Source organism: Myotis yumanensis, unplaced genomic scaffold, assembly GCF_028538775.1.
Source record: "Myotis yumanensis isolate MYYU_CA2020_CCGP unplaced genomic scaffold, mMyoYum1.0.hap1 SCAF_14, whole genome shotgun sequence".
Taxonomy (NCBI): Eukaryota; Metazoa; Chordata; class Mammalia; order Chiroptera; family Vespertilionidae; genus Myotis; species Myotis yumanensis.
The window spans coordinates 48175318-48199928 of NW_027223765.1; the positions used below are offsets into that span (position 1 = coordinate 48175318).

A 24611-nucleotide genomic window follows, 5' to 3' on the forward strand; every position below is an offset into this window, starting at 1 on the left:
ACTAGACAAAGAAGCACTGACAGCCCCACTGTGGGAGACCAGGCTGGGGAGACTCTGTGAGGTGTCTAGGACTGAGTGAGTGTGGTCTCGCTTGGGGTGTCAGTGTGATTCCCTTCCGGTCATAGTTCTGACTTTACCTGGTCCCCCGCAGTGTCTTTAGTAAAACGGCTGTGCACTTAGACAGGTACTGAGGTTTCGAGTCGCATGGTTCTGGGATGTGGAAGTTTCATAAGGAAAAGATCTTTTTAATTTGATCTGTCTGTAGCACTGAATTTTGGGCGGGTGTACAACTTGTGCCCAGTCTCTTTTCTAAGGGTCCATGTGTGGTTTTGTGAGAAGAATTTAATAATTGATATTAATATTAGAATGTTGATGATAAGAGAACTGTTAGCTGTCTCTATTCTTGATTATCTTCACTAGAAACCTTGGTGTCGTGCTACTCTCAGCATTTAGTACTTAATTTCCTATACAGTATTAAACCAGGATCTCTCTTACCTATAAATGAAAGGTGTTCCAATTAATTTTGAGGATAAGAGAAATGTGAAACAGCTAGTAGTGGAAATAGAAATTCCAGACACTGGTTGCTTATATCTCACCTTCCACAGTGGACATGCCTGTGCTGGATTATGTCTCAATAAAAATTTTGTCAATAGAATTAGATTCTTAGGTGCATCATGGGAGTCTGCTGTTCCAACGATTTCTGTGGTAGAGCATTTCTACAAGGAAGCATACTTCTTTCTGTAAAATGATTACTCACTTCCAAACTTCAGTAGAGATTTTTGTGTCCCCTTGTTTTCATACAAAGGAGGTTTCTGGGCCACTGAAGGTGCACTGACATGCTTATACCATAAAGGCCTGTATGAGATACTGCTGCGGCACATATGGTGATAAAGACTGCTTTTTAACATTGCACTAAAATGCATCTAAGTTCCAAGCGATAACCTATGTTAACTTGAAGAAATGTTTGTTTTGGCTATACGTGCCATTTTATAAAATGGATCAAGACCTCTCTAGAGATTTTTTCCATGTGTATTGACTTTTGAGAAATATGTTACATATGAACATTTTCTTAACTGCTCTTATAACAAAGAAAGTGTGCAAAATACAATTTCTTGGATCGGAGTCCTGATGTTCCCTCCAGAATCTGGCAGACTAACCAGAGTCATGGTCAAAGGCAAGACCCTAAGAACATTTACTCATTTGTTGACTATACACTTACTGAGCACCTGCTCGTATCAGGCATTGTACTAAGTGCTTACTGTTTCTTACTTCTCCTGTTACAGAGAAAGCACCTTGAATCTGTGCCTTACAGAATTTTTGGCATCTTTGATGATAAATCAGTGGCAAGCCCCACCTTCTCACTCAAGCTCTAATGGGAAGGGTGCCATGTAGCCATTTATTGCCTCTCAGTGTCAGCTCTACCTTTCTTTGCCCATTGTTGTGATATTTGATCTGAGCCCTGTAAACACGTCTCCTTTGGTAGCTGGCACAGTGGCAAGCTCTGTCACGGAGGGCACTGCCAGGGTGAGGGTTCTTCTGTGTCTGTGGCACGTGGCACGGCAGGCAGCTGATCAGCAGTAGGGAGGCCCAATGGCAACGCTCACGACAGCGACAGCCGCATACGCCAGCTGCTGTCTTCACCACTAGGTAGGCTGCTACCTACATTCTCAGCATTTTATGTGTAAATCTCTCCACCGCCCAACACACCCGTCTTCCAGTGTGGCCAGGCCAGGCCACTCCCCTGGATCATTGTCAGCCCATACCCTCTGGCAGGTTCCTTGGCCTGGATTGCATGTGCCGTAATACCCATGCCCTCCCTAAAGAGGTCTGAATGCCAACCTCGTGGGCAGGGTCCTCTTCTGAGTTCTTATTTTCATTCTTGCTCACTCCCTCTCTGTTCCTGAGGTAGTGGCCTTTGCTTTCCCTATCCCCCTTACACCCTCTTTATTCCCCGTTGTGTTAGCAGACCACCTTTTACTTGCTCACAATTCTTAACATTCAGATTACTGATGTGATTTCTGTCTTCTGACTGGACCCTGGCTGAAAGAGAAGGGACAAGGAAAGAGCCACTTGCAAAAAGCATTACTTGCCACTGAACTGCCAACTCGTGGCCAACACGCCATTTCCTTCGGCGTGCTCAGTGACTGATTTTATTTCAGTGTGGATTGCATCTGACATTCCAGAATCAGGTGCTGAATATTCCCCCCAGCGTTACTGCAGCGAGAGCAAAATGAGTACACACTCCTTTATGCCTCCATCGTATGAAGGCATTTATCCACTCAGCGGAGATTTATTCGGCACCGTCAGCGGGCTGGGCCCTGGAGTGGGTGCTAAAAATGGAATGATGCTTCGGCCCTCCTCGCAAGGGTGTCGGGGAGATAGGACCTGGGTGTGTGCAAAGTGGACCAACAGTGCATAGCGTTTGCACAGCCCGTTAGCATCTGTATAGCTTCCTATTTCTAGACTGTAAGTGATGTTGCAGAACACAGGTTTCTGTTCTGTGCAATCCGGCCACACTTCTAACTGCATGGGCATTCATTTATCTTCTCAATTGTTTCCCATTTTCTGTACGTACACAGTGCTTGCTGGTGGGAATTTCAGGGGCTGCAAATTGGTAGGTCTTCTGTAATCAGTGAAAATAGTTTATGCACAATCTTTGGAATGTGTCTGAATATGCACACTTTGGGCTTGAGGAGACGAAGTCTTTTACCTGATGTATTGCTGGGGGCCAGCTGTGCGGATGGAGTGGAGTGCTTTGAGGAATGTCATTGGTTCGGAGAGTGTAAGGCTCCCTGTGAGGAGGTTGTAGTTTTGGAAGCTTTACACAGGCGACATTCACGGAGTGAGAGCCTGGTCCCTTCATACAGGTATATGCAGAATAATATTGAAGGAGTTATCCTTCCAGATTGTTCTAGAGAGGCCCTCCAGTGGAATTGGGTGCCTTGCCTTGTAGGGACATTAAATCCCACTGACAGACAATGCCCTCGCCTTTTGGAATTCTGAATGTTGCTGAAGGTGATGCTCTGAATCCTTCAGACCAGCCTTTCCCACGGTGAACTTTGAGGGAACCTGTCATTTTTCACCATGGCTTTCCTGAAATATTGTTCACCCTGGTTACTGTTTCCCCATAAATATCTATTGTGCCACCGAAATAGTGTTTCCCCTACAATAATTAGGACACCTGTTGTTTGTGCATATCTCTCTATAAAGCCTTTACCTGTGCGTGTGTGTGTGTGTGTGTGTATGTGTGTGTGAGAGAGAGAGAGAGAGAGAGAACCTGGATGGCTTTTAAAAGGGTTTTTGGTGGCTCCCGCCATCCTTAAGAATGAGAAGGATTGGATACCTGGTCTCATGGGACCTGGGAGGGGAACAGTGCACCTGGGGTGTCACCGTTACGATGTGGGCAATGGCTTAGGTCAGCGGTCGCCAACCTTCGGACCTCACGGACCACCAGTGGTCTGTGGACCACCGGTTGGTGACCGCTGGCTTAAGTTGTACCAGAAAGTCCATGACCCTGGGTTTGAAACGTACACTGCCACTTTCTAGCTGTGACTTTTGGCAATTTACTTGTTCTCACAAAACCTTGTTACCAGATCTGTGCTATGAGAATAATTACTTGATCTTACCTCATAGGGTTGTTGCAAGCAAAATGAAAGAGTGAATGTAAAGCACTTGGTTTAGCATGTGGCACATTATAACCCCCCAGTGGGTACTCCGATACTAACTGTTCTTATTTGGAAGAAGATTAGATAGTGGTCACCATTTGGGACGGTCCCCTGTGCATCTTGCCTGGGCGTGCAGAGGCAATAACAGAAATCAGTTTGAACTAGGTTTGCCCACGGCCTGCTGCGAATTGGAAGAGACTGTAACTGATGTGTACACAAGTATTATCAAAACTTATATATACGAACTATCAGCATTTGAATACAATGGTTTTGCAAAATGTAATTAATTTTTTCTGGTTCTAAATATAATTATATTGTACAAATTTCAAGCAGCATGGGGGTCCATTAAGAAGAAGGGGAAAGTAAGATGCCTTGATCCCAACCTCCGGAGGGAACGAGCGATGTATGTTCTATCTGCTCTCATACGTTTTAAAAATATTTCATTAATTGCATCACCTAAATATGATGAAACTACTATAAAGTGGTTTTGACCCTAATAATGTGTCCTAGTCATGTCTTGATGTTGGTAGATAGAGCTTTTCCTTATCCCTTTTAACCATTTTATAGTGTTACCTTGAACAGATGATACCATAATTTATTTAACTTCTTAGCTATTAATGGGGTGTTTTGTTGTTGTTGTTTTTTTGTTGTTGTTCTTTCTAATCTTTTCCGGTAATGAATAACACCAAAGCGTTGTATTCACATGTTTGTGCCCTTTTTCATTTACCCAAGGTTTTTCTCCACGTAAATTCTTTTAAGTAAATTTCCCAGGTCAATGAGCATGCCCAGTATTAATTTTGATAGGCTGTCCCAGAAGAATACTACTCTAGCCAAGTATGCCTGTACCTGGTTGACAAGTGTCTCATCAGCACGGGGCAGCTTGATTTGGAGTCACTATTTTAACTCACGAGTTTTTGTGCTATTCTTGAGTCCCTATCTGCTGCAGCCGAATGATTCCATGCACTTCAGCTGTTGGTTATATAAGAAAGTCAGTAGGAAACAAAAAGGAAATGTTGAACTCTAAAGATACTGAGTTAATGTAAAAGCTAACTATTTTTTAAACAGAAAGTGAATGGCCATTTATACTCTTGGGCAGGTAGTAGTGGATATATCCTTGCTAAAATGGCACTCAACCGAATGCTTCAGTTATACACAGCATTTTCCGAGCCGGTAGAGTTTCAGGCCATCATCACATATGTCTCTTCTTTTATCGTCCTACCTTCTCATTATTCTGTGTCCCAGTGGCCTGACCTCCAACCAGGGAGGATTTGAATCTCCCTCTGATTTCAGGGAGGTGGTATACAGAGTATCTAAAGTTCATAGATAAACCTCCTGCACACTTGCAAATGACTGGAAGTCACAAACAAGACATTTCCTTTTCCCTCAGGACTGTGGTCGGCAAACTGCAGCTCATGAGCCACATGCGGCTCTTTGGCCCCTTGAGTGTGGCTCTTCCTAAGCCTTAGGAGTACCCTAATTAAGCTAATAACAATGTCCCTACCTATATAGCTTAAGTTTTAAAAATTTGGCTCTCAAAAAATTTTTCAATCATTGTACTGTTGATATTTGGCTTTGTTGACTAATGAGTTTGCCGACCACTGTCTCAGGAGACTAAAAAGAGTCATTTTGGGCACAGATTCCCAACTAAAACTTTGTTCTCTAGTTTTGAGTAATATCAACAGATTTTCAGGGATTTGGGGATATAAGCAAGTGGGTCATTGCTCTGTGAAAAGTCATTGATAGTGGAGGAAAAACTAAAACTCAGTTTGGGCTTCACTGACAGGTAAGCCTAAAGGAGAGAATTAGCATATCACATATGTGCTTGAAGTCGATGATACTAATTTATTATCTAAGAAACCACCTTAGATTATAGAGCAGTGGTTCTCAACCTTCTGGCCCTTTAAATACAGTTCCTCATGTTGTGACCCAACCATAAAATTATTTTCGTTGCTACTTCATAACTGTAATGTTGCTACTGTTGTGAATCGTCATGTAAATATCTGATATGCAGGATGGTCTTAGGCGACCCCTGTGAAAGGGTCGTTCAACCGCCAAGGGGTCGCGACCCACAGGTTGAGAACCACTGTTATAGAGTGTTACTGGACCAGGCACAGTACTGAGTGACCCAAGGTATTTTCTAATAGTGGGAGGGAATGTCAATAAGGGAATTGTTCACATATAAGCTTACTGTGATGTTTTTAACTAGCCAATCATGGTTTGCATGTATTGAAAGCAATTTTCTGAGCATATTATATTGTATATATCGCAGTTATAATACAGTAATAACTAGTGTGTTGGGGTGTTATTCAGTGTGTGAGTCATTGTATCAGTTTTCATGACTGTGATAAGAGGTGACTGATGCTATCTTCATTTCAGAGTTGAAGCGATTGAAACTCAAGGAGGTTAAGTGACTTGCCCAAAGTCAGGCAGGTAGATAGAACTCAAACCTGAAGGTCTGCTGGGCTCTTAAAGTCCTTGCACTTGACCATAATGCTCTGCTGGTTCCTCTGGTCATGGGACAGAATGAGAGTCTATCATGGTATTGGTCATGCCTTTTTTGGTACCATTTGAATAAAGTTCAGCTTCAGTGTCATTTCAGTACTTCCTGCATTCCTGAAACATGGCACCCTTTCTGATGTGCTTTATTGTCTGAGGACTTTCCATAACTGCCTCACGTTGGTGATAGTTTATATGGCAGGAAGAGAAATAATTTCTCAATAAAACAACAAATCGACGGATAAATAAATCATGGTATTTTCATATGGTGAGATTATTTACGGCAATACAAAAAGAACAAACCACTGCTACCTGGAACATGGGTGATTCTCAGAGATGCAGTGGTAAGTGAAAGCAGATAAAACAAGACTGGTGTAGGGTTCCCTTGTTATTTATATGGAGATATCAGCTGGGGGCGGGGCATACGGGAGGCTTCTGGGGTACTGCCCATGTTTTCCATCTGGACTGAGGTTGCATTTGAGCAATTCCATACAGCTGTACACTTAAGATGTGTGCACTTTACTGTGTTATGGTATTCTTGAATTAAAAATGAACATAATAAGTAAATAACAACTCATTTCATCCAGGGCCTCAGTGTCTGTAAGAGGGTCCTTTTAATTTAAGGACCTGCATCTTAGAGTTGATGCTTAACGAAACCAACTTACATGTGAGCAGTTACCTGGCAATCTTGAGAAGGTCATACACAGGCAGAAACTTAAAATAATTTTTGAGGCCCTGGCCGATGTGGCTCATTGCTTGGGGCGTCGTCCTGCACACCGAAGAGTTGCTGATTGGATTCCTGGTCGGGGTACATCCCCGTGACTACACAGCTATTCCGTGGAAGAGCAAGATGTGAACCTGGGTTTACCGGCCTGGTTTCAGGAACTCTGCACTTCCCCACCACACTGGTCTGACCTACCCAAGTGGCTGTTCAAAATGAGCTCATCACACTGAACTCCAAGAGCTCGTTTTGGAAGGAGTGACTTACTCTCGATTGCCATCGCAGGCAGCTTTCATAAGATAAGCTTCTGCCTGCCTAAGTGTTGCCTACACCTCCCGCGTGGGGGCCATTTTCTTCTAACGGAGCTGCTAAAGGAATTAAAAGATGCTGAGCACATGTTAGTAGACTACATGCTCTATGAAGAAATCATACTATTTTCTCAAAGGAGAGAAAGTTGGCCCAGTGAGGCAATGATGGCTGGGAACAAACTTTCTGGCTTTCCATTTTGTTCCGCTACAAGTGGCACATTCTATCAATCAGGGCCTGCTGGGAAAGATTTTGTCTTTCTTCCTTGCAATTTAATTTTATCCTCTGTTGAACTCAGGTGCATTTTAAATGCAAAGCCGAGCTGTTCAGTTAGCATTAATCCGTATCCTCCTGGAGGTGGCCCGGCATTTGTTTAGACTGCCACTTACTTGCAAGGAATTTCCCTAATTCGTGGATTTGAAGACATTTGTCCACTTATAAGCTTTTTGTGTCCCCCCACACCCTCCCCCCAGACCTTGCTTTCCAAAGGCTCTTAAATCAGCTGCTGGGATGGCTCTCAGGCTGTCAAGAGAAAACATTGCTCATTGCTTTGTCAGTGGATGAAGTGGAATGTTTCGGTGAGGTAACGGGTTGACTTCAGAAGGACAGTGACAGGGACCTGAAGAGACCCCTTATAGTAATAGGATCAGGCACCAGAGTGCTCACGGGAGCGTGGTTTAGGATAGAGGAAGCCCTGTGAGGTGTTGCCTAGGAGAGCGGATTGATACGTAGTAATCAATCTTCAGAGGCGATGGTGCGGTAGCGGTCATGCGGTGCTCCGACTAGCACAGAGCAGAGAGCCCCTCCCAAAAGGCATCGGGGTGTGTAATTAGTTGGCACTCAGCTTGGCTGCTATGAATTAGAAACCACAGCTGCTCACGCCAGTGCATTTTGCTATACACCTTGCCCAGGGACATCTTTCATTAAGAAGGTTTGATGCTGTAATTTATCGTCTTTTTATGTTTGTTTAAACACAGAAGCTACTAAAGCTCTTTGTCCCTGAATTATCGATGTCTGTTTGCATCATTTGGGGTTTGCTCATTTTTGCCATGTGTTCCCGGTTGGAACTTGGATTCTGAACATATCATTTCCCTTCAAACTCTAGAAACTGTGAATTAACATAGCAGCTCAGGTTTGTGAGGGGTGTTTATTCGCAAGGATTGGAATAGACTTTTAATAGCTGATCCACCAGAGTAAGGAAAATGGTGGGGCGTGGACTCTTCGTGGGAGCCACAGCCCTCATCCCTCTGTGGGAGCTAAAGCTGCACTTTCAGCTCTGAAAGAGGAGCACTGATCTGTTCCGTATCATATCCTGGTGCCCAGTTCTTGGCACGTGGATATCTATTGCTGTGCAGCACATTTCTGCAGGCTTAGCAGCTAAAACAGCACACATTTACCACCCCGCACTTTCTCGGGCCCTCTGCCTCCTGGTTTCTCACGAGGCTGCAGGCCAGGTGTCAGCCGGGTGGGGTCTCATCTGAAAGTCAGGTGGGGAAGGGTCCGCTTCCATGCTCACTCGGGTTGTTGGCAGAATTCAGCTCTCACGGACCTCAGTTTCCCTTCAGTTCCCAGATGGGCTTTTCTGGCGTGGCCGTTTGCTTCACCATGGTGTGTAAGCCGAGTAGACAGTGAGATGGAGATTAGACTCTCCTGTAACCTAATCACCGAAGTGATTTCCCTCTGCCTTTGCCACGTTCTACTGGCTAAAAGTTAGCTACTCGATCAGCCCACCTTCCAGGGGAGGAGCTTACTTGGTGCTTGAATACCTGAAGCAAGGGATCCTGGGAGTCTTCTTTAGTCAGCCCACCACAGCATGTGGTGGGCCCTTTGTGAATGTCGGTTGTGAGTGGGTGTTATGAGCTAGGTTCATGTGATTTGAACTAAGGACCATTTTCTCCCTGTCACCTCTTTATACAAAAAGAGCATATCAAAAGAGCAAAGCAAGGTTGTTTTAATATTTTATATACTAGAGGCCCCATGCCTGAAATTTATGCACAGGTAGGGTCTGTAGGTCTGGCTGGTGATTAGGGCCGATCGGGGCCTTCCTTCCCCTGGCTGCCAGCTGCTGGCTGGGACCTTCTTTCATTCCACGTGGCCCCCTGGTGGTCAGCACACATCATAGCAGGTGGTCGAACTCCCAGTCAGTCGAACTCCCGAGGGGGCAATTTGCATGTTAGCCTTTTATTGTATAGGACTAGGGGCCCAGTGCATGAATTTGTGCACCTTGAAAGGAACTGTGCGCCGTGAGGTTGTGGTAGGCACAGGGGGTAGGCCTCAGCCCATCCTCCGCACTCCTGCCTGGCCTCTCCTGCCACGGCCCCCAGTCCCCTGTCTGCTGGCAGCCCTGCTCCTGACATCGCTGCTCCCACGCACTGATGGTGCCAGCCCTGCTTGCACCCGCTGAAGGCGCAGAGTGATTGGGGCCAGCGCTAGCAGCGGGTGCGGGGCAGTGCCAGCACCATCAGTGGGTACAAGTGGCAGCTGCTGCCCCTATCGCCCCTCAGGAGCAGGGGGAGGTAGAGAAGTCCTCAGGGGCGATCAGGGCCAGCAGTGGGTGTGAGAGGTGGCTGCGGACCCCGATCTCCCCTCAGGAGCAGGGGGAGATAGAGAATCCCTGAGGGGCAACTGGGTCTGGCAGCCGCTGCTCACACCAGCTGACAGCACCAAGCGATCAAGGCTGGCGCTGGGCGCTAGCAGTGGGTGCAAGCGGCGTCTCCGGCTCTGGCAGTGGGTGCAAGTGGGGCCAGCGCTGGCAGCAGGTGCAAGCGTCATGCTGGAGCAAAGAATTTTCAGTAACCACCAGAAGCTCGCCCTGATGGCAGTGACCTGCATTCCGCCTTGGTCTGGCGCCCCGGCTCACCTGCTCCACCATCTTGCCGCGGCCGACGCCTGCCATGTTCTGTGCACACCCCCTGGTGGTCAGTGCATGTCATAGCGATCGGTTGTTCCCATTGTTCCCCAGTTCAGTCTATTTACATATTAGCCTTTTATTATATAGGATGATACCTACATGATATTCACATAGTCCTCCCCTCCCCTCATAATGCCATCTGGATGCTTGGTTACTGAACTTCAGTTGTATCCTATGGGATGACCCTACCTGCTGTTAAGAGAAAATTTTTTTCAAGAGAAGGATCAATCCAACGACCCCTTTGATCCTGTATGCCTGGTCTCTTGATATTTTTCTTGCTGCATACATGGTGGAGATTTAAAACAGTCTTCACACAGTGCTTTTTTGATTCTCAGTCTTTTGTAAACGGAGTGCCCTGAGCAGCTTTTTGCTTGGGGGGAATGAAAAGGCAAGGGTGAGAGTTCACGTCTAATGTGTTTTGGTTGAAGTCACTTGCGCTGTGTGGCCAAGCAGCTCTGCTTTCCCCCCCAAACCTTTGATACTGTTGGGCTTTTCAGTGCATGTCCAGCTTATTAAGGAGAGAGAGCCAGCGTTGTCCACACGGCCACACCGATTGAGAGAATCTCTGGCGAGTCGCGGAACCTGAAATAAGCTTCTCTTGCCCCAGGTTCCCCCAGATGGCGTGCTTTTTAATACTATTATTCAAAGGTCATGACAATATCTGTGTGAAGTGGTTTGCACTGTGCCTTAAGACTCTAGGTTGTCGTGTGCTAAGTTAGAATTTCCTTTTTGCTTCTTCACTTTGAGTGGCCTGGCAGGGGTGGGCAGGTGGGCTCTGAGACGCTCTTGAACTGCTGTGACAAGGCTTCCCTCTTACCTGCCTGGCCCTCAGCACAATGCCTTAGAAAGACGAAGGAGGACGAAGATCACCACGTGGGCCCCTGTGAAAGTTGTATTTGCCAGGTGCCCCAGCCTGCCCACCCCGCTTCCTGCTTTGGCTTTGAAATTGAGGGCTGGGACAAAGCCAGGGGAAATAGCATTGTGCACCCGGCCCCGGACAGTTTGGCCCTGGTGAACATGAGAATGAACATGGGAATGGCCTGTATTGACAGTAGGTGAGCCTGGTCCTGGCAGATGGGCCTTGCTGTCACCCCACGGCTTGTTTTTGTGTGTGTGTTTTTTCAGCAACAGGCTCTTCCCAGCTGAGTCTGAGAATTAAATAATAAATGCTCTGGTGGGCCAGAGATGTGGGGGCAGAGGGATAGAGAATGGTCGGTTTAGGTAGACCAGGAGCATTAAATTCATTTCCTCTGTGGCCTTCTCTGACCACGAACCTCGATTCTCTGGAGATGAGTAACTTGTGTATTGACTGGTTTCCACTGATACTATGAGTTCATGGTGAGTAAGCGTGTCTGTGCTCAAGCTCCATTGGAAGGCGAGGAGGATACATGCTATTAGCAATTATAATCGTGTTGGCTTTTCATATTAATTGCGCCCCGTGGCCGAGGAATTTGGAGTTTTCTCGTCTGTGGGTGGAAACCAGCCCCAGAGAGTGTGTGTCAAGTGCCTGGGATGGATGAGGATCGCCGCACCCCGGCCTCTGACAGGCTCTCCATCTCCTGTGAGCTGCCTCTGGCGTGTTTTGCATATATCTGTGGACCAGGCTGGAAGTGCGTGCTGGAAATTGATGAGTGGAAGTTAGACCAAGCTTCCTGGCCAGGAGTCCACACTCGGTTGCTTGCCGTTAGCTGATGGGGAGACCTCCCTCCTTCACTTCCTGAGATGGCCCAGCTTCCCGGGGCCACGCCCCATGCCAGGCGCACCTCACTCTCCTCTGAGTTTATTCCAGACAGTTCGGGGTGCTTCGTGCCCCACCCCCTCTGGTGCCGCTTTATGTCATCCCACTGCAGCAGTGACAGGAGAGAAGAGAAAATGTGGTCGCGTGTCAAAAAGGACAAAAAGAAACTTAGGCTTCAGAAATAGTGAGACAAGCAGGAAAATCATATTTGTGAGTATTTTAGAAAAGGAAATTCAGGAAAAGAACAGTGCTGTCAGGATAGGTCAGTGGTTGGTGGTTTGATGCTATTAATTGCCTTCTTGTACATAGGCACCTTTCCTAAATGATTGACAAGTGTTTAATTTATGAACAAAGGCATCTGTGCTCTGTCTCAAGGAAGGTCTGACTGAAATGCAGTGGTGTGAACATAGCCAAGTTGTAAATGGTTTGTGCCAGGAAGTTCTTGACAGCAACTTGAACCCAAGTCCGGTGAATGGTAGCCAAGGTGTTAAAGTGAGAAGGGGAGAGGATGCAGCATCCTGGCTCTCTAGGGAGGAGCAGGGGCAGGAGAGGAGAATCAGATCTGAAATCCAATCTGAGGAAAAGTACTGGCCCTTGTCCTGATCAGACACTTAGCTTCTGAAAGCACAGTGACCTGCTAACCATCGGCGAAGACAGATCGTCGGCTCTGCGATCTTGGAAGGCCAGGCGGAGTCTCCGGTCCCGCTGTTTTCCCTTTCCTCTGCAGCCATGGCTAATGGTGCAGCCATCACCCGCAGCAGGCATAAATCCTTCCTCCCACAAGAGGATCTTGGCTGGATGTGACGTTTATAGGACTATAGGAGCAGCTGGCGATGTCGGATTCAAGGCAAGTAGGTTGTCTTGGACGTCCTATTTAGCAGATGGCCAGGACTTGATAGATTGAAGATTATTAGGACCCCAGTCAAGGGCCAAATGGCACAGTGGGCAGGAAAAGGAAATGGCAGTGCATATCTGAGCCCAGGCACGTGCAGTCTGAGAGGGCTCTTGGCCTCCCTTTCATTTTGCTTCAAGAATGAATAAAACACAGGCCCGCCTAGAGCCTGGGTTATAGACACATCTTCAGAGATTATTGATAACTTGATTATTTATGTGATAGTTGGTTGAAGGCTTCTCGTGAGCTGTTATTTGGAAAGAAAATTTTATGAAGTTTGGATTTCATCAGCATTTATATACATTTGACCTTTTACCAAACCTGCCTGTCATGGTCTCCTGTATGGCTGATGTCTGTATGGATTTTGGTTCTATCTAAACCAGTGGTTCTCAACCTTCTGGCCCTTTAAATACAGTTCCTCATGTTGTGACCCAACCATAAAATTATTTTCATTGCTACTTCATAACTGTCATGTTGCTACTGTTATGAATCGTAATGTAAATATCTGATATGCAGAATGGTCTTAGGCGACCCCTGTGAAAGGGTCTTTCGACCGCCAAAGGGGTCTCGACCCACAGGTTGAGAACCGCTGTCTAAATACACTTCAAAACTTTAACTCAAGCCCTAGGTTGCATTTGTGTGCCGTCCTTTTTGAAGATGACAAGCGTTGTGGAAGCTGTGCCCAAATGGAAGTTTTGCAGCGAGAGCACCCGACTGCCAGGAAAGGGGTGTCCATTTCTCCTCGTCCATCCGAAGCTCATTTGTGCAATCGCTGCCTCCTCGGCATTGCTGCATAACTCCTTTGATCTTAAAGTGGGAGGAAGCAAACTTCAAGAGCCAGGAGCACTCCTCATGTGGCTTGAAAAGGAGTAGCATAATAGGAAATTGAGCGGATGTCAAATAAAACATAACTTTGGATTTTTTTTTTTAATTTGAACTCAAGTAGGTGCTACTTCTAGAGATAAGTGCACTGAGAAGTCCAGGGATAAGATTGCTGTTGGTTGACAATGATTCAAATTTGAGTGTTTGGGTCAAGTTGTTTCCCAATCATATCCACCCCTATTGAATGTTGCATCTGTACTCAGCTTTATACCCTGAGCTGTACACATTTACTCTCAGTTAGGGTCATGCCTGACTGGGACAAATCCACTTATGAGCATGCTATTTGGATCCTCACCCTGAGCTTTGCAACCAAGACATCAACCAGAGAATGAGCTTAGTATTATTACTAAGTTACCTTGACTGGACAATAATCTCCATTTTCCTTTCCCTTTCTCCTCATCCATTTTCTCAACCCCAGCCATATAAATTAGCAATGGAGGCAGTGGAGGTGAATGGGCATTGCAGGAGGCATTCCATTTATGGGCTTGCTTTGAATCTGAGCTTGAATGAGACCAGGCCTGAGTAATCAGACACAGGGATACTGTAGTCAGAAGTGACCAGAAATTGAACTTGGATTTGATAGTCTGCTTGTTTCCCTCTTGCATGGGCTGCAGATGTGATTGGTGGGTGTAGTCATGGAGGATTAGGAATACTATTTTTGAGCTTTCACATTATCATATAAAACTAAATGCACTTAAGGGTCCCCATAAATACAAAATATTCCCCTGCCTGCAATGTTCCCATTGGAGAGGGGGGTGACCCAGTTTTAGAGAAGCATATGAGTTGATCAGGTTAACAGCAGATGCTGTATCTTGTGACATTGAATTCCACTGAGAAACCTTGAGGACAAACCATAAGCAAAGGGTATTGGTTACAAAAATTATTGCTGTCTTAGCCTGTCCCCTATCCTCTAACTCTACACATGCATAGAAGCTCTAACAGCTAAGTTTTGCTCTGTAACAAATGATCCCAAATAATTAAAACAATAATGATATAATTACTCTATGATTCCCATTTGGGTCAGCTTGACTGGTCTCTGCAAACTGAAGTTCTTCTGAGGCTGGCTGGTCTCGGATGGACTGGTGGGTCTAGAACAACCTTGGCTGAGTCTGCCTGTGTCTGCTCCACATGGTCTCTCGTCCTCCAGTAGGCTAGCCTGGGATTGTTCACCTGGCAGTTTCAGGATTTCAAAGAGTAACAAGAGAGTATAAACCCCTTCACTTAAGTCCTATAGAAACCTCTTCCTATATCACGTTTGCTAGCATCGCATTGGCCAAAACAAGTCACGTGATCCAGCCCAGTTTCAGAGAGAGATTTACTAAGTAGGATCAAATCCCACATTATTTTATTAGTCTATATACATAACATCATACATAGTGACACCCAAAGATCCAGATAGTAATAGATAATCACTGTTAAATTATAGAGCATCTAACCCGGTTACTCCACCCCAACTTCCACACTGTTATCTTGAACAGTTGGGGGTGGGGGACCCATTCTCAGCATTATGGGATGTTTAGCAGCAGCCCTGCCTCTACCCACTTGATGCTAGTAGCCCCTCCTCCTCCACCGCTGCTTGTGATAACCGACAATGTCTGTGGACATGGCCAAATGTCCCCCGTAGGGATGGGGAGTGGGAGGTAGATAAGACTTCCTCCAGTTGAGAACAACTGCTCTAACCTGGAGACGCTGAAGCAGAAGAAAAAAAGAAACTTGTGAAGTACAGATTATTATCAAAGAGCAAACTGGGAGCAGCAGCCCAGCAGGGAGACTGTAAGTGGGGAAGGAGAGTAGACATTTTTCAGTTACCTTAAAATTTAACCTAAGATGGCCCTGGATTCCTCTAGATAACTAGGAAACATCAAGTTGGGTCTTGCTGCACATTGAAAGATTCATCAATATCTCAACTTCATTATGTTACAAGTGGATTAAAAGCAAATACCTTCCCTGAAAAAAAAAAAAATTCAGGAGCTATGCTGGCCACAGATAATGGATTTTGAAAAACTCTTTATTTGGGAGAAGTTAAACATACACAGAAGTAGAGAAAATTGTATCGTGATCCATCCAATACTCATCACCCAAGGTCATAAATGATTGATGAGTGACCAGTCTTGTTATATCTATATTCTGCTCACTTCCCCTACTATTCAGTCCTGCATTATTTTGAAGCAAATTCCAGTCATTTCATTTCACTGGTAAATATTCAGTGTGTCTTAAAGAAAGTACCTAGAAACCAAAATTATAATACGCTGGTGGAATTTTAAACTTCTAGAAAGGGCAAGAATGAGAATTTATGCTGAGTAGTATCAGAAAGTTAAGGGAAAGAGTGGGTGAGGGTCAAGATCAAAGAAGCTTGACTTATGGGGAGATTTGAAACCCCAGAAGGAAATGAAGGTGGTAGACACTGTCTCTTCGAACTCTTCTGTCCTCTCCTCTCCTCTCACCTCGCCTGCTCTGAGGGACCCTTAGAAACGCCCTTTGTAGTATGTGATAAGACACAGGAGACCAGGGTTCTTAGAAGGAGAGTAAGCTGGCAGGGAACAGATCATTTTCTTAAAAGAAAAGAAATAAACACAATCACAATAAGGCATTGAAATATTCAGTCAGTGATGGATTGCTCTCTGACGACTTTCAATGACTTTAGCCGATCAGGGTCTATCTACTTTTAATAAAACAAAGAAGGAGGACAAAGTCTTGCTGTTGCTTTTTAAAATTTTGCTAGGACTATGGTATTTCTTTCCCGCTCTCGTGTATTCTGAGAAGTTTCTTTCTTTTGATTTAGACTTCCTCACTTGATTTTATTATGCCATAAATCTATGTTTGGCGAGAGCCAGGGTATATGTGAGACCTAAGCAGCTTGCTAGATAGCATCTATTTCCCCCTCCTTCTCTTTAGAAGATTAAACTGAGACTGTTGTGTCTGATGCCAGAATAGATTTAACCAATCATGTTTCCTTTACATGTAGGTCAGTCCAAGGGACAATTCTGCGCTGGATCCTATTATCCATGGGTTGAAGGGCGTCGTACATCATGGTAAGTAAGCCACGTTCACTTCCTTTTGCTGGGAGGTGAAGGGCTAAGATCTTCCTACAGAAATGGGTTATCTTGCAGAGGACAGAGGGTGACACTCATTCCTCATCCCCTGATGTTGAAGGGCATTAGAGCCATTATTTGATGGGTAAGGAGCACGCCCATTTATTACCTACAAATGGATCTGGGTTAACAGTAAGCAATTTATTTCTTTTCAGGTACCACTCTGAATGCCTGTGTCATAAATCAAAATGCCCTGAGATGTACCTACCATTCATATGCTTTGAACCTGCCACTTGTCTCATCTCTCTTCAAAAAAATAGTCTTCTTTCAAGTAGCTTTTAATTTATAAATTTCTTGATTTGCCTCTCAGATTGAGAGGGAAAATTTTAAGTAGCTGTGACAAGTCATTAAACTTTGCTGCATGTGAGCAGGCACCATCAGCTCCTCGAAGGGAGAGAGCCCAGCCGTAGTTCTGTGCGGCAGACGTCTTATCCCGGGGCATAAAACTGGGAGAGGAAGTAAGATAAATGGGTTCTGTCTTTCCCAACTGGTTTTTATTGGAGAGATTTTCCTGCAACTTTATTATCGGTAATACATCATGACCTGTGACATCAGGATCCTCCAATTTCAAAAGTACCCTTGTCGCAGCGAGGGGCGGAGTCTGGATGTAATGTAATGATTTTCAAAGGTTTAATAATCTAAGTAGAATTTCAAAGACATTGACGGAAATAGCATTAGTAATCATAATAAATCTCCCCTTATCTCCACGCTGTGATAAAATGTCTTGCACCGGCTGGGAGGATTATCTTTAGACATTAGCCAACTCTGCAGTATTTAACTATCCCACCTCCCCCTTTTTAAGGGAAATTAAAACCAGCTGCCAGTGTTTGATTGCAGCAGGTGAAATTTTGGATCGATCTGCTCCTGTATCACACAGCAGGTGACAAGAGTAAACCTCACCACAGTAGAGAAAAGACCCCATAGAGGTGTTCATTGTAGGAAGTGTCTACGGCTTCTTCTCAGTTTCAGTTTGTTGTGTCTTTGAAGCAGACCTCACAGAGCTGCGAAGTAGGTCGTATGACAGGCCCCCTAGGGAACAAGGCACCGTTGCCAAAACTGCTTCTGTCTGCACATTTGTGCTTGATGTTGGTCGCAGAGTGGAGTGTGGGCAGCTTCGGCGGTGCAGAGAAAGCTGGTGTGTGGGCAACACGATGTGTATTCTGAGCTCCTTTCCCCAAAGATCCCCTGGCACACGCCATTGATCAGACTCCTTCTTGACATTCCGGTCCATAGTGTAGATTCTGAGTTTGGGTGTTTGAGAAACATAGTAAATGATAATATTAGGTCTCCCTTTCCCAGACGAGTCTTCCTTTTTTTAAAAAACCAACACACTGGAAAGAGTTCTAGAAACTTCAAAACAGGTACCTGTTCTTCAGCCATAGAGGACGCACTCCACCAGCTGTGGCATCTGAGTAGCCCCGGGTGTGCTCACTTCCAGAGATAACGGAAGGAGATCCCCTATGTTACCGACAGCAGTGGGCTCCCTTGAACTCTCAGATCCCCAAATCTCAGCACACTCACTGCATGGTCACCCTTCAGTTCATCAGCTGTGTCCTGGCACAATCCTGGCATCTTTCCTCCTTACCCACCATGGCCTCCAAGGTGCTGTCACATGTAGGGAGACTCTCCCGGGCACAGGAGGGTGGCAGGCGTCTGGGCTGCAGTTTCTGCCCCAGCTTCGGATTGAAAACCCAGAGGATACCTGCAAAAATGCAATTACCTGCAAAGGCCGTGCACTCACTTTTTCAGTAAGAGTGTGGCACGTCTACTCTGTGACATCACAGGGCTGGCCTGTTGACTGGGACCCACACAAGCCAGCCCTCAGGGACCTGGCAGGGAGGCGAAGTGCTACCTCCCCGGGGCCCAGCCTGCCCAGTTCATCCCTATCAGCCTGTGCACTGGCTGTTTCTGTTTCCTCTGTCAGGAAGGTTCTGGAAGCCCCTTAGCTCACAGCAAGGGGATCGCCCTCTTACTGTTTCTGTTCTCAGTTCATACCTTCCCTCCTCAGAAAGTTCTTAACCGTCTTAGCAAATTACCCACCCTCTCCCCGCTCTCTGTCACATCATCCTAGGTTTCTTTCCTCAAAGCACTTAGAAGTATCTGCAATTACCTTGTTTGCTCACCACTCACATATTACCTACGAAAGCATACACTTCATGAGGGCGAGAACCCGTGCGTGTGCGGCAAATAGTAGATGCTCAGTAAACATTAACCAAATGAGTGGGTCAAGTAAGCGTACACATAAGAGAAAATATCAACACGTAAGACTGGAAGAAAGGGAGGAGACACCAGAGGGCTCTCGGGGTTTGCTTCAGTTGGGAAGAGAAAGGAGTGGAGAGGAATCCTGCCCTTGGTTCTCAGGCTGTTGCTGACTTCCGTGGTGACAACCCTCATCGCTTCCGTCATTCTTGCAAAGGAGAATGGGCTTCACATGGCTAAAAAAGAATGTTGTTGTTGTGGGAACTAGAAGCATTTTCAGTTGCAGGCCCAGTGAGGGATTTGAATGCTCTGCCTATTTGATGGGACATGAGTAATTGTGCCCTTCACAGAATCTCTGGCTTGGGAACGATGACAGAGATGTGTAAAGAAGAAAAAGTCAATATGGATTTTTGTTGTAGTTCAGAATTAGCTTTGATTTCTTCGGCTCGGGGAGTCATATCGTAGAATATTGATGCCTCATTAAGGGGATGTTTTATTAATGGGAGGAATCTTCTGTTCCTTCAGCCGAGATGGGAATGAGTAATCTGGTCACTCCAGCCAATCATCCCTGGCACTTGGTCACTCGGGTACTCGGTGAAGCAGACACCGAGATGGAGTTTAAAGAGCAGGAGGGTTTTTATGGGGAGGGACTTCCTGCAAAGGATGAAGAGAAGAGGCAGCAGGAGCAAGTGGGGCGAGTGTGGGACCGCGGCGCAGGTCTGGCACCTCTGAGAGGGGTCAGGGAGCCAGCGGGATGGCTGAGGAAGTCCTGGTCAGGGTGTCGGAGAACCGCGGGGCAAGGCTGCGGGCAGGAGTTGTATGTTGGGCGGGAGCGGCCCAGCCCTGGTCCCCAGCGTGTGGTCATTGGCTGGAGCACCCAGCGGCGGGGTGTCCACGTGGACACAGTGGTGGGTCCCGAGGCCCGGCGCCTGCAGGCTGTCCACCCGAGGAAGGAGGATCCGCGGGGAGCATTTCCACACCTGGCACGGAGGTTCTCGTCCTTCCGAAGACATTTTCCTAATCACCTCCCGGTCCTCTCGCTTTTAAAAGACTCCGTGGTTGCCCTAGCTGTGCTATTATCAACAATAAAAGATATATTAAAAATAATAAAACATAACAAATATATAAATAAATAAAAGCCTCCGAGGTTCGTACCACAGTGCTCTTCCCAGGAGAAATACCCACACAGGACTCGTGCATGGGAGCTTTGTTCCTCACCGTCCCACAGTGGCAGTGTGGCCAGTGCCAAGAGATGGACATGATCTCCCATGTCAGTTGAAAATGTTTATTTTTTCTTTCAAGTTTTTGGATTACCTACTCTTGTTCTTTTTCATGGTGTCCACCCAAACTTCCCATGGTTATTAAGTACTCAATCTAAGTATACCACAAAGCCAGGCCCGGAGGGCTCCCCTGACATGGACCAGCCCTTAAGGCAGTGGTTCTCAACCTTCTGGCCCTTTAAATACAGTTCCTCATGTTGTGACCCAACCATAAAATTATTTTCGTTGCTACTTCATAACTGTAATGTTGCTACTGTTATGAATCGTCATGTAAATATCTGATATGCAGGATGGTCTTAGGCGACCCCTGTGAAAGGGTCATTCGACCGCCAAAGGGGTCGCGACCCACAGGTTGAGAACCGCTGCCTTAGGAGTTTTGGACTCTTGGGAGAGGCAGGTTAAGCATGTAATCACATTGAAGAATGGGAGCAGAACACTGAACTCAAACTTGGGGGCTTAGAGAAGACATCTCAGATAGAGTGACCACTAAGAGGAGTGTGGGGCGGGGAGCAAAAATAAAAAGGACTTAAGGAGTGGTAGAGGTTGTCCAGCAGAGAAGGGAGCACTGGGCTGAGGCAAGACCCGTAGAGGAGAAGGAGCCTGCTGTTTGAGGCGCTGAGCTCAGCGACATGCTTCTCTGACGCTGGGGAGAAACACCTAGAAGCCTTTTGGCAACATAGAGTGCTACTTCTACATGTTTATTTTTCTGTGTAAATTGTGATTTTTACAAACTTGAGAGCCATGAAGAATTAGAACTAGAATGGAGAGAGGGGATTTGCCGTGGATTCTGGTCCTATCTACCCATTGAGCAATAGAAGGAAACACTTCAAAGTACCTGATCAGGTATTTTATTTACTACCAGTGACTGCAAGAGAGGCAAGTTAGAGGGAGAAATTGTGAATCCTACTCCCTGCACTGACTGGTCATGTATAGGGTTTTTCTAAGCGAGAAACCCAGCCATGAGAGTAGCCAAACCTCTGAAAATAATGGTTCCGAAGAATGTCATCTAGTTCTCATTTGTAAAACTCCGTTTTACTGTGCCCACACTGCACATGCACAAGCTGGTGTGGGAGCTGGGGTAGAAACGTGGCCTCCGTGACACGAGGTTTACCCAGCTGCCAGTGCTAGGAGATGGACATGATCTCCCATGTCAATTAAAAAGTGTTTACTTTTTTCTTTCAAGTTTTTGGGTTACCTACTCTTGTTCTTTTTCATGTTGTCCACCCAAACAGCAGGCTGTTTTGGTACATATTCTAGAAAACTGTCAAAAGACACCGAAACACTAGCCACTCCCTCTTCCGTTATGTCAGAAAGACCAGTTTTTTATTTTTGAAAGGAAACTTGCTGTTGAGCTTTGACTACCTGCCCTCTTTTCCTGTCCCCCTCCTTGCCATCACTTCTTACTTCGCAAATGGACCACTTTGCAGTGCATGGGAAGTGAGGGGAGGGGGGGGCAGTTAGAAATGGCCTCAGGTACTGGCCAGAGTGAGATGACTCGGCGTCCTGTCCTTGCTCCCCAGGCTCTTTTGAGAAAGCCATCAGTGAGAGTACCAGTAAATTATTACCTGAGAACACTTTTGTGAATGTCACAAAATGAGGCTCCTGGAAGCTTCTGTTAACACTGTGCAAGTTGGGGCTATGACAAGATCAAAAGTTTTTTTGTAGCCTGGCCTGTGTCCTCAGTGGTTGGGTGTTGACCCCATGAACCAGGAGGTCAAGGTTCGATTTCCAGTCTGGGCACATGCCTGGGTTGTGGGCTCGATCCCCAGTAGGGGGCGTGCAGGAGGCAGCCCTTCAATGATTTTCTCTCATCATTGATGTTTCTATCCCTCTCTTCCACTCCCTTCCTCTTTCTGAAATCAATGGAGACATATTTTAAAAAAAAAAAGTTTTTTTGCAAAATAGCTTCCCTAACTGACTGGTTTATTTCCTGGTCTCACCTTTGCGGTGCTTTCCACCCATTTTCTCCCTGCCCTAGGTCCTCGCCATCAACTCCCCACATCTGTGGACAAGGTCATGGAACAGCGGGAGTCGGTCCAGGCATCTGGCAGGCAGGGAAGAGAGGGAGTAAACCTGCCAAGTGCCTACCTGGCCAAGCGATTTCATGTGGCGTCAGAGCTGGTGCCGCCTTGCCTGTCCTACCTGCTGGCATGGAGGTTCCTACAACCAAGCACATCCTGTGAGCGTCTTTAGACCCTGAGCAATCTGCAGTCCTAACGCAGTGGGTGGGCTTCACCGGCTTCACCAGCCTCACTGGCCACCAGCCCCAGGTGTGGGCTCCTGGCACCCCACCCTGCTGTGCAGATGCAGGTGGCGCCACCAATCAAAGGCCACGTGGGCCTTTTCTGCCAGAGTCACACATGTCCTACCTGCCGAGCCAGCAATGGCACATGTAGGTAGAGACCCAGGAGAAATACCCACACAAGACTTGTACACGGGAGCTATGTTCCTAACCATCCACAATGGAAACAGCTCAGTTGTCTACCAGTGGGGGCTGGGTATACAGGTTGGAGTGTATTCATTCCAGGGAATAGTATTACCCAGCAATTAAAAATAACGAACCATTTGATATACACAAGTGCAAATGACACGTTTATGTAAAGTTCAGGAGCAGGCAAAACTAATCTATGGTGACAAAAGTCAGAAAGTGGGTGAAGGGGTATATGGAATGAGAAAGGGATAAGAGGGAACTTTTTTAGGTGATAAAAATAGTAGATATCTTGATGTGGAATATGGCTACATAGGTAGAATATAAAAATATATAAAATATCCCCTTAGATTTGTGCATTTTACTATTTGTAAATTAAAGAATAGCCTATATGTATTATACATTAATTTCTCAATGATATCTCATGCACAGGGCTCAAAACTAATCTAGCAGCACACACCACATAGTTAACTGTGAAGAGCCCTGACAGTGGCAAGTGTTGGCAGGATATGAATGCCAGGATATCTAATACAGTAGGGCCTTGACTTACAAGTTTAATTCGTTCCGTGACGGAGCTCATAACTCAAATTACTCGTATGTCAAATCAAAAGTGAACGAGTGAGACACGTGATGCTGGGCTGATGTTGTGGCATTCACTGTGACGTTCGCTGCGCCAACTAGCGGTGGGGTATCTGAAGCTGGCTCGTAACCCGAATTTTAGCTCGCAACTCAAAGCAAAAAATCGGCCGAGAGACGGCTCATATCTTGAAAATCTCGTTAGTCAGGACACTCGTAAGTCAAGGCCCCACTGTACTTGCTGGAAACAGTGTGGGAACTTCATTCAGCAGTGCCCTCCCATGCGTGTCCCCTAGGGCAGCGGTCCGCACCTTTCGGACCACAGGTTGGTGACCGCTGCCCTAGAGAAACCCCGACAGGAGCGTGCCAGGGGAAGTGTACAAAGGTGTCTGTGGCATGGTGTTGCCTAACTGCCCAAACCTGGAAACGCCCCACCTGGCTGTGGTTAGATACAGCACAGTGCCATCTTAAGACAGAACATTTCACCAATGGATGGAAAGGGCGAGAATCTGCCTCTCCACCGCCTGGGCACCTCCGAGAGCCACAAAGGGAAGGGGAGTCTGAAGACCACATGGCGTGTTCCTCAACCTGAGGTTCAAAAAGTGAGAAACCCTCTCCTGTGTGGTTTAGGGGTACACCTGTAGGTGTAAAACTAAAAGAAATGCAAAGCACTGAGAATTTAAAAAGAGGCCAGTAGTTACTTCCTGGGGTGGAATGAGGGAGAGTTGAGGGTCTGGACTGGCTCAGGGAGGGGACCAGGGCTCCCCCTGTTCTGAGTGGAGGTCACACCGGGGCTCACTTGGTTACTTGTCACCGGTATTTGTTTTGTGCAGCTTTCGGCACGTGTGTTGAATTTCATAATCGAAGACGACAGTGAGTATTAGGATTAGCTTTACAGAGTAGGAGAGTCAGACAAGGCTTTCCTCTGGGACAGTCAAGTACCGAGTGGCCCACCGACAAGCAGAGGGGAGTGACAGGACTTCTTAATGAACGATTCACCATAAGCAGCCTTGGCAGGCTGTTTGTTCTCTCTACAGCTTGATTGCAGGCCATAGAAGGACCTGCGGCTGCCTCGGGATTGTATCGTTAAGAGATGAATTGGGGAGCCAATACCTCCTTTCAGAACTTAGAAAAAGGAAGTCAGAAACCACGGGGGTGGGATGTTGGGTGATTGGACTGAAAGCAAAGGCCTCTCGCTGCTGCTGTGCTGGTGGCTGGCTCTGCTGAGTGAGGGTCTAGTTAGCCCAGAAAGCATCAGAGTCCTCCTGCAACCCTGTGAGCTACTGTCATGCCCCCAATACAGAACCAGGAAAGCAGGCCGCCGCGCGGGGCTTGAACCAGAGTCCTTGTGATGTCAGACCGGCCCTCACGACGCCCACACCACCACCTCTGTTCCCTGCCAGTCACTGCATTTTTCGGTCTCGA

General features: G+C 46.5%; 1 protein-coding gene across 3 annotated transcripts in view; it reads left to right on the forward strand.

The window, feature by feature from the left end:
- The window catches only part of PTPRG (protein tyrosine phosphatase receptor type G), a 675258-nt gene that overhangs the window by 513431 nt on the left and 137216 nt on the right, over positions 1-24611 (forward strand). For all 3 annotated transcript variants that reach the window (XM_070390897.1, XM_070390899.1, XM_070390898.1), the window contains exon 6: positions 16577-16643. In XM_070390897.1, coding sequence (XP_070246998.1) covers positions 16577-16643 — 67 coding nt within the window. The remainder of the gene's footprint in view (positions 1-16576; positions 16644-24611) is intronic.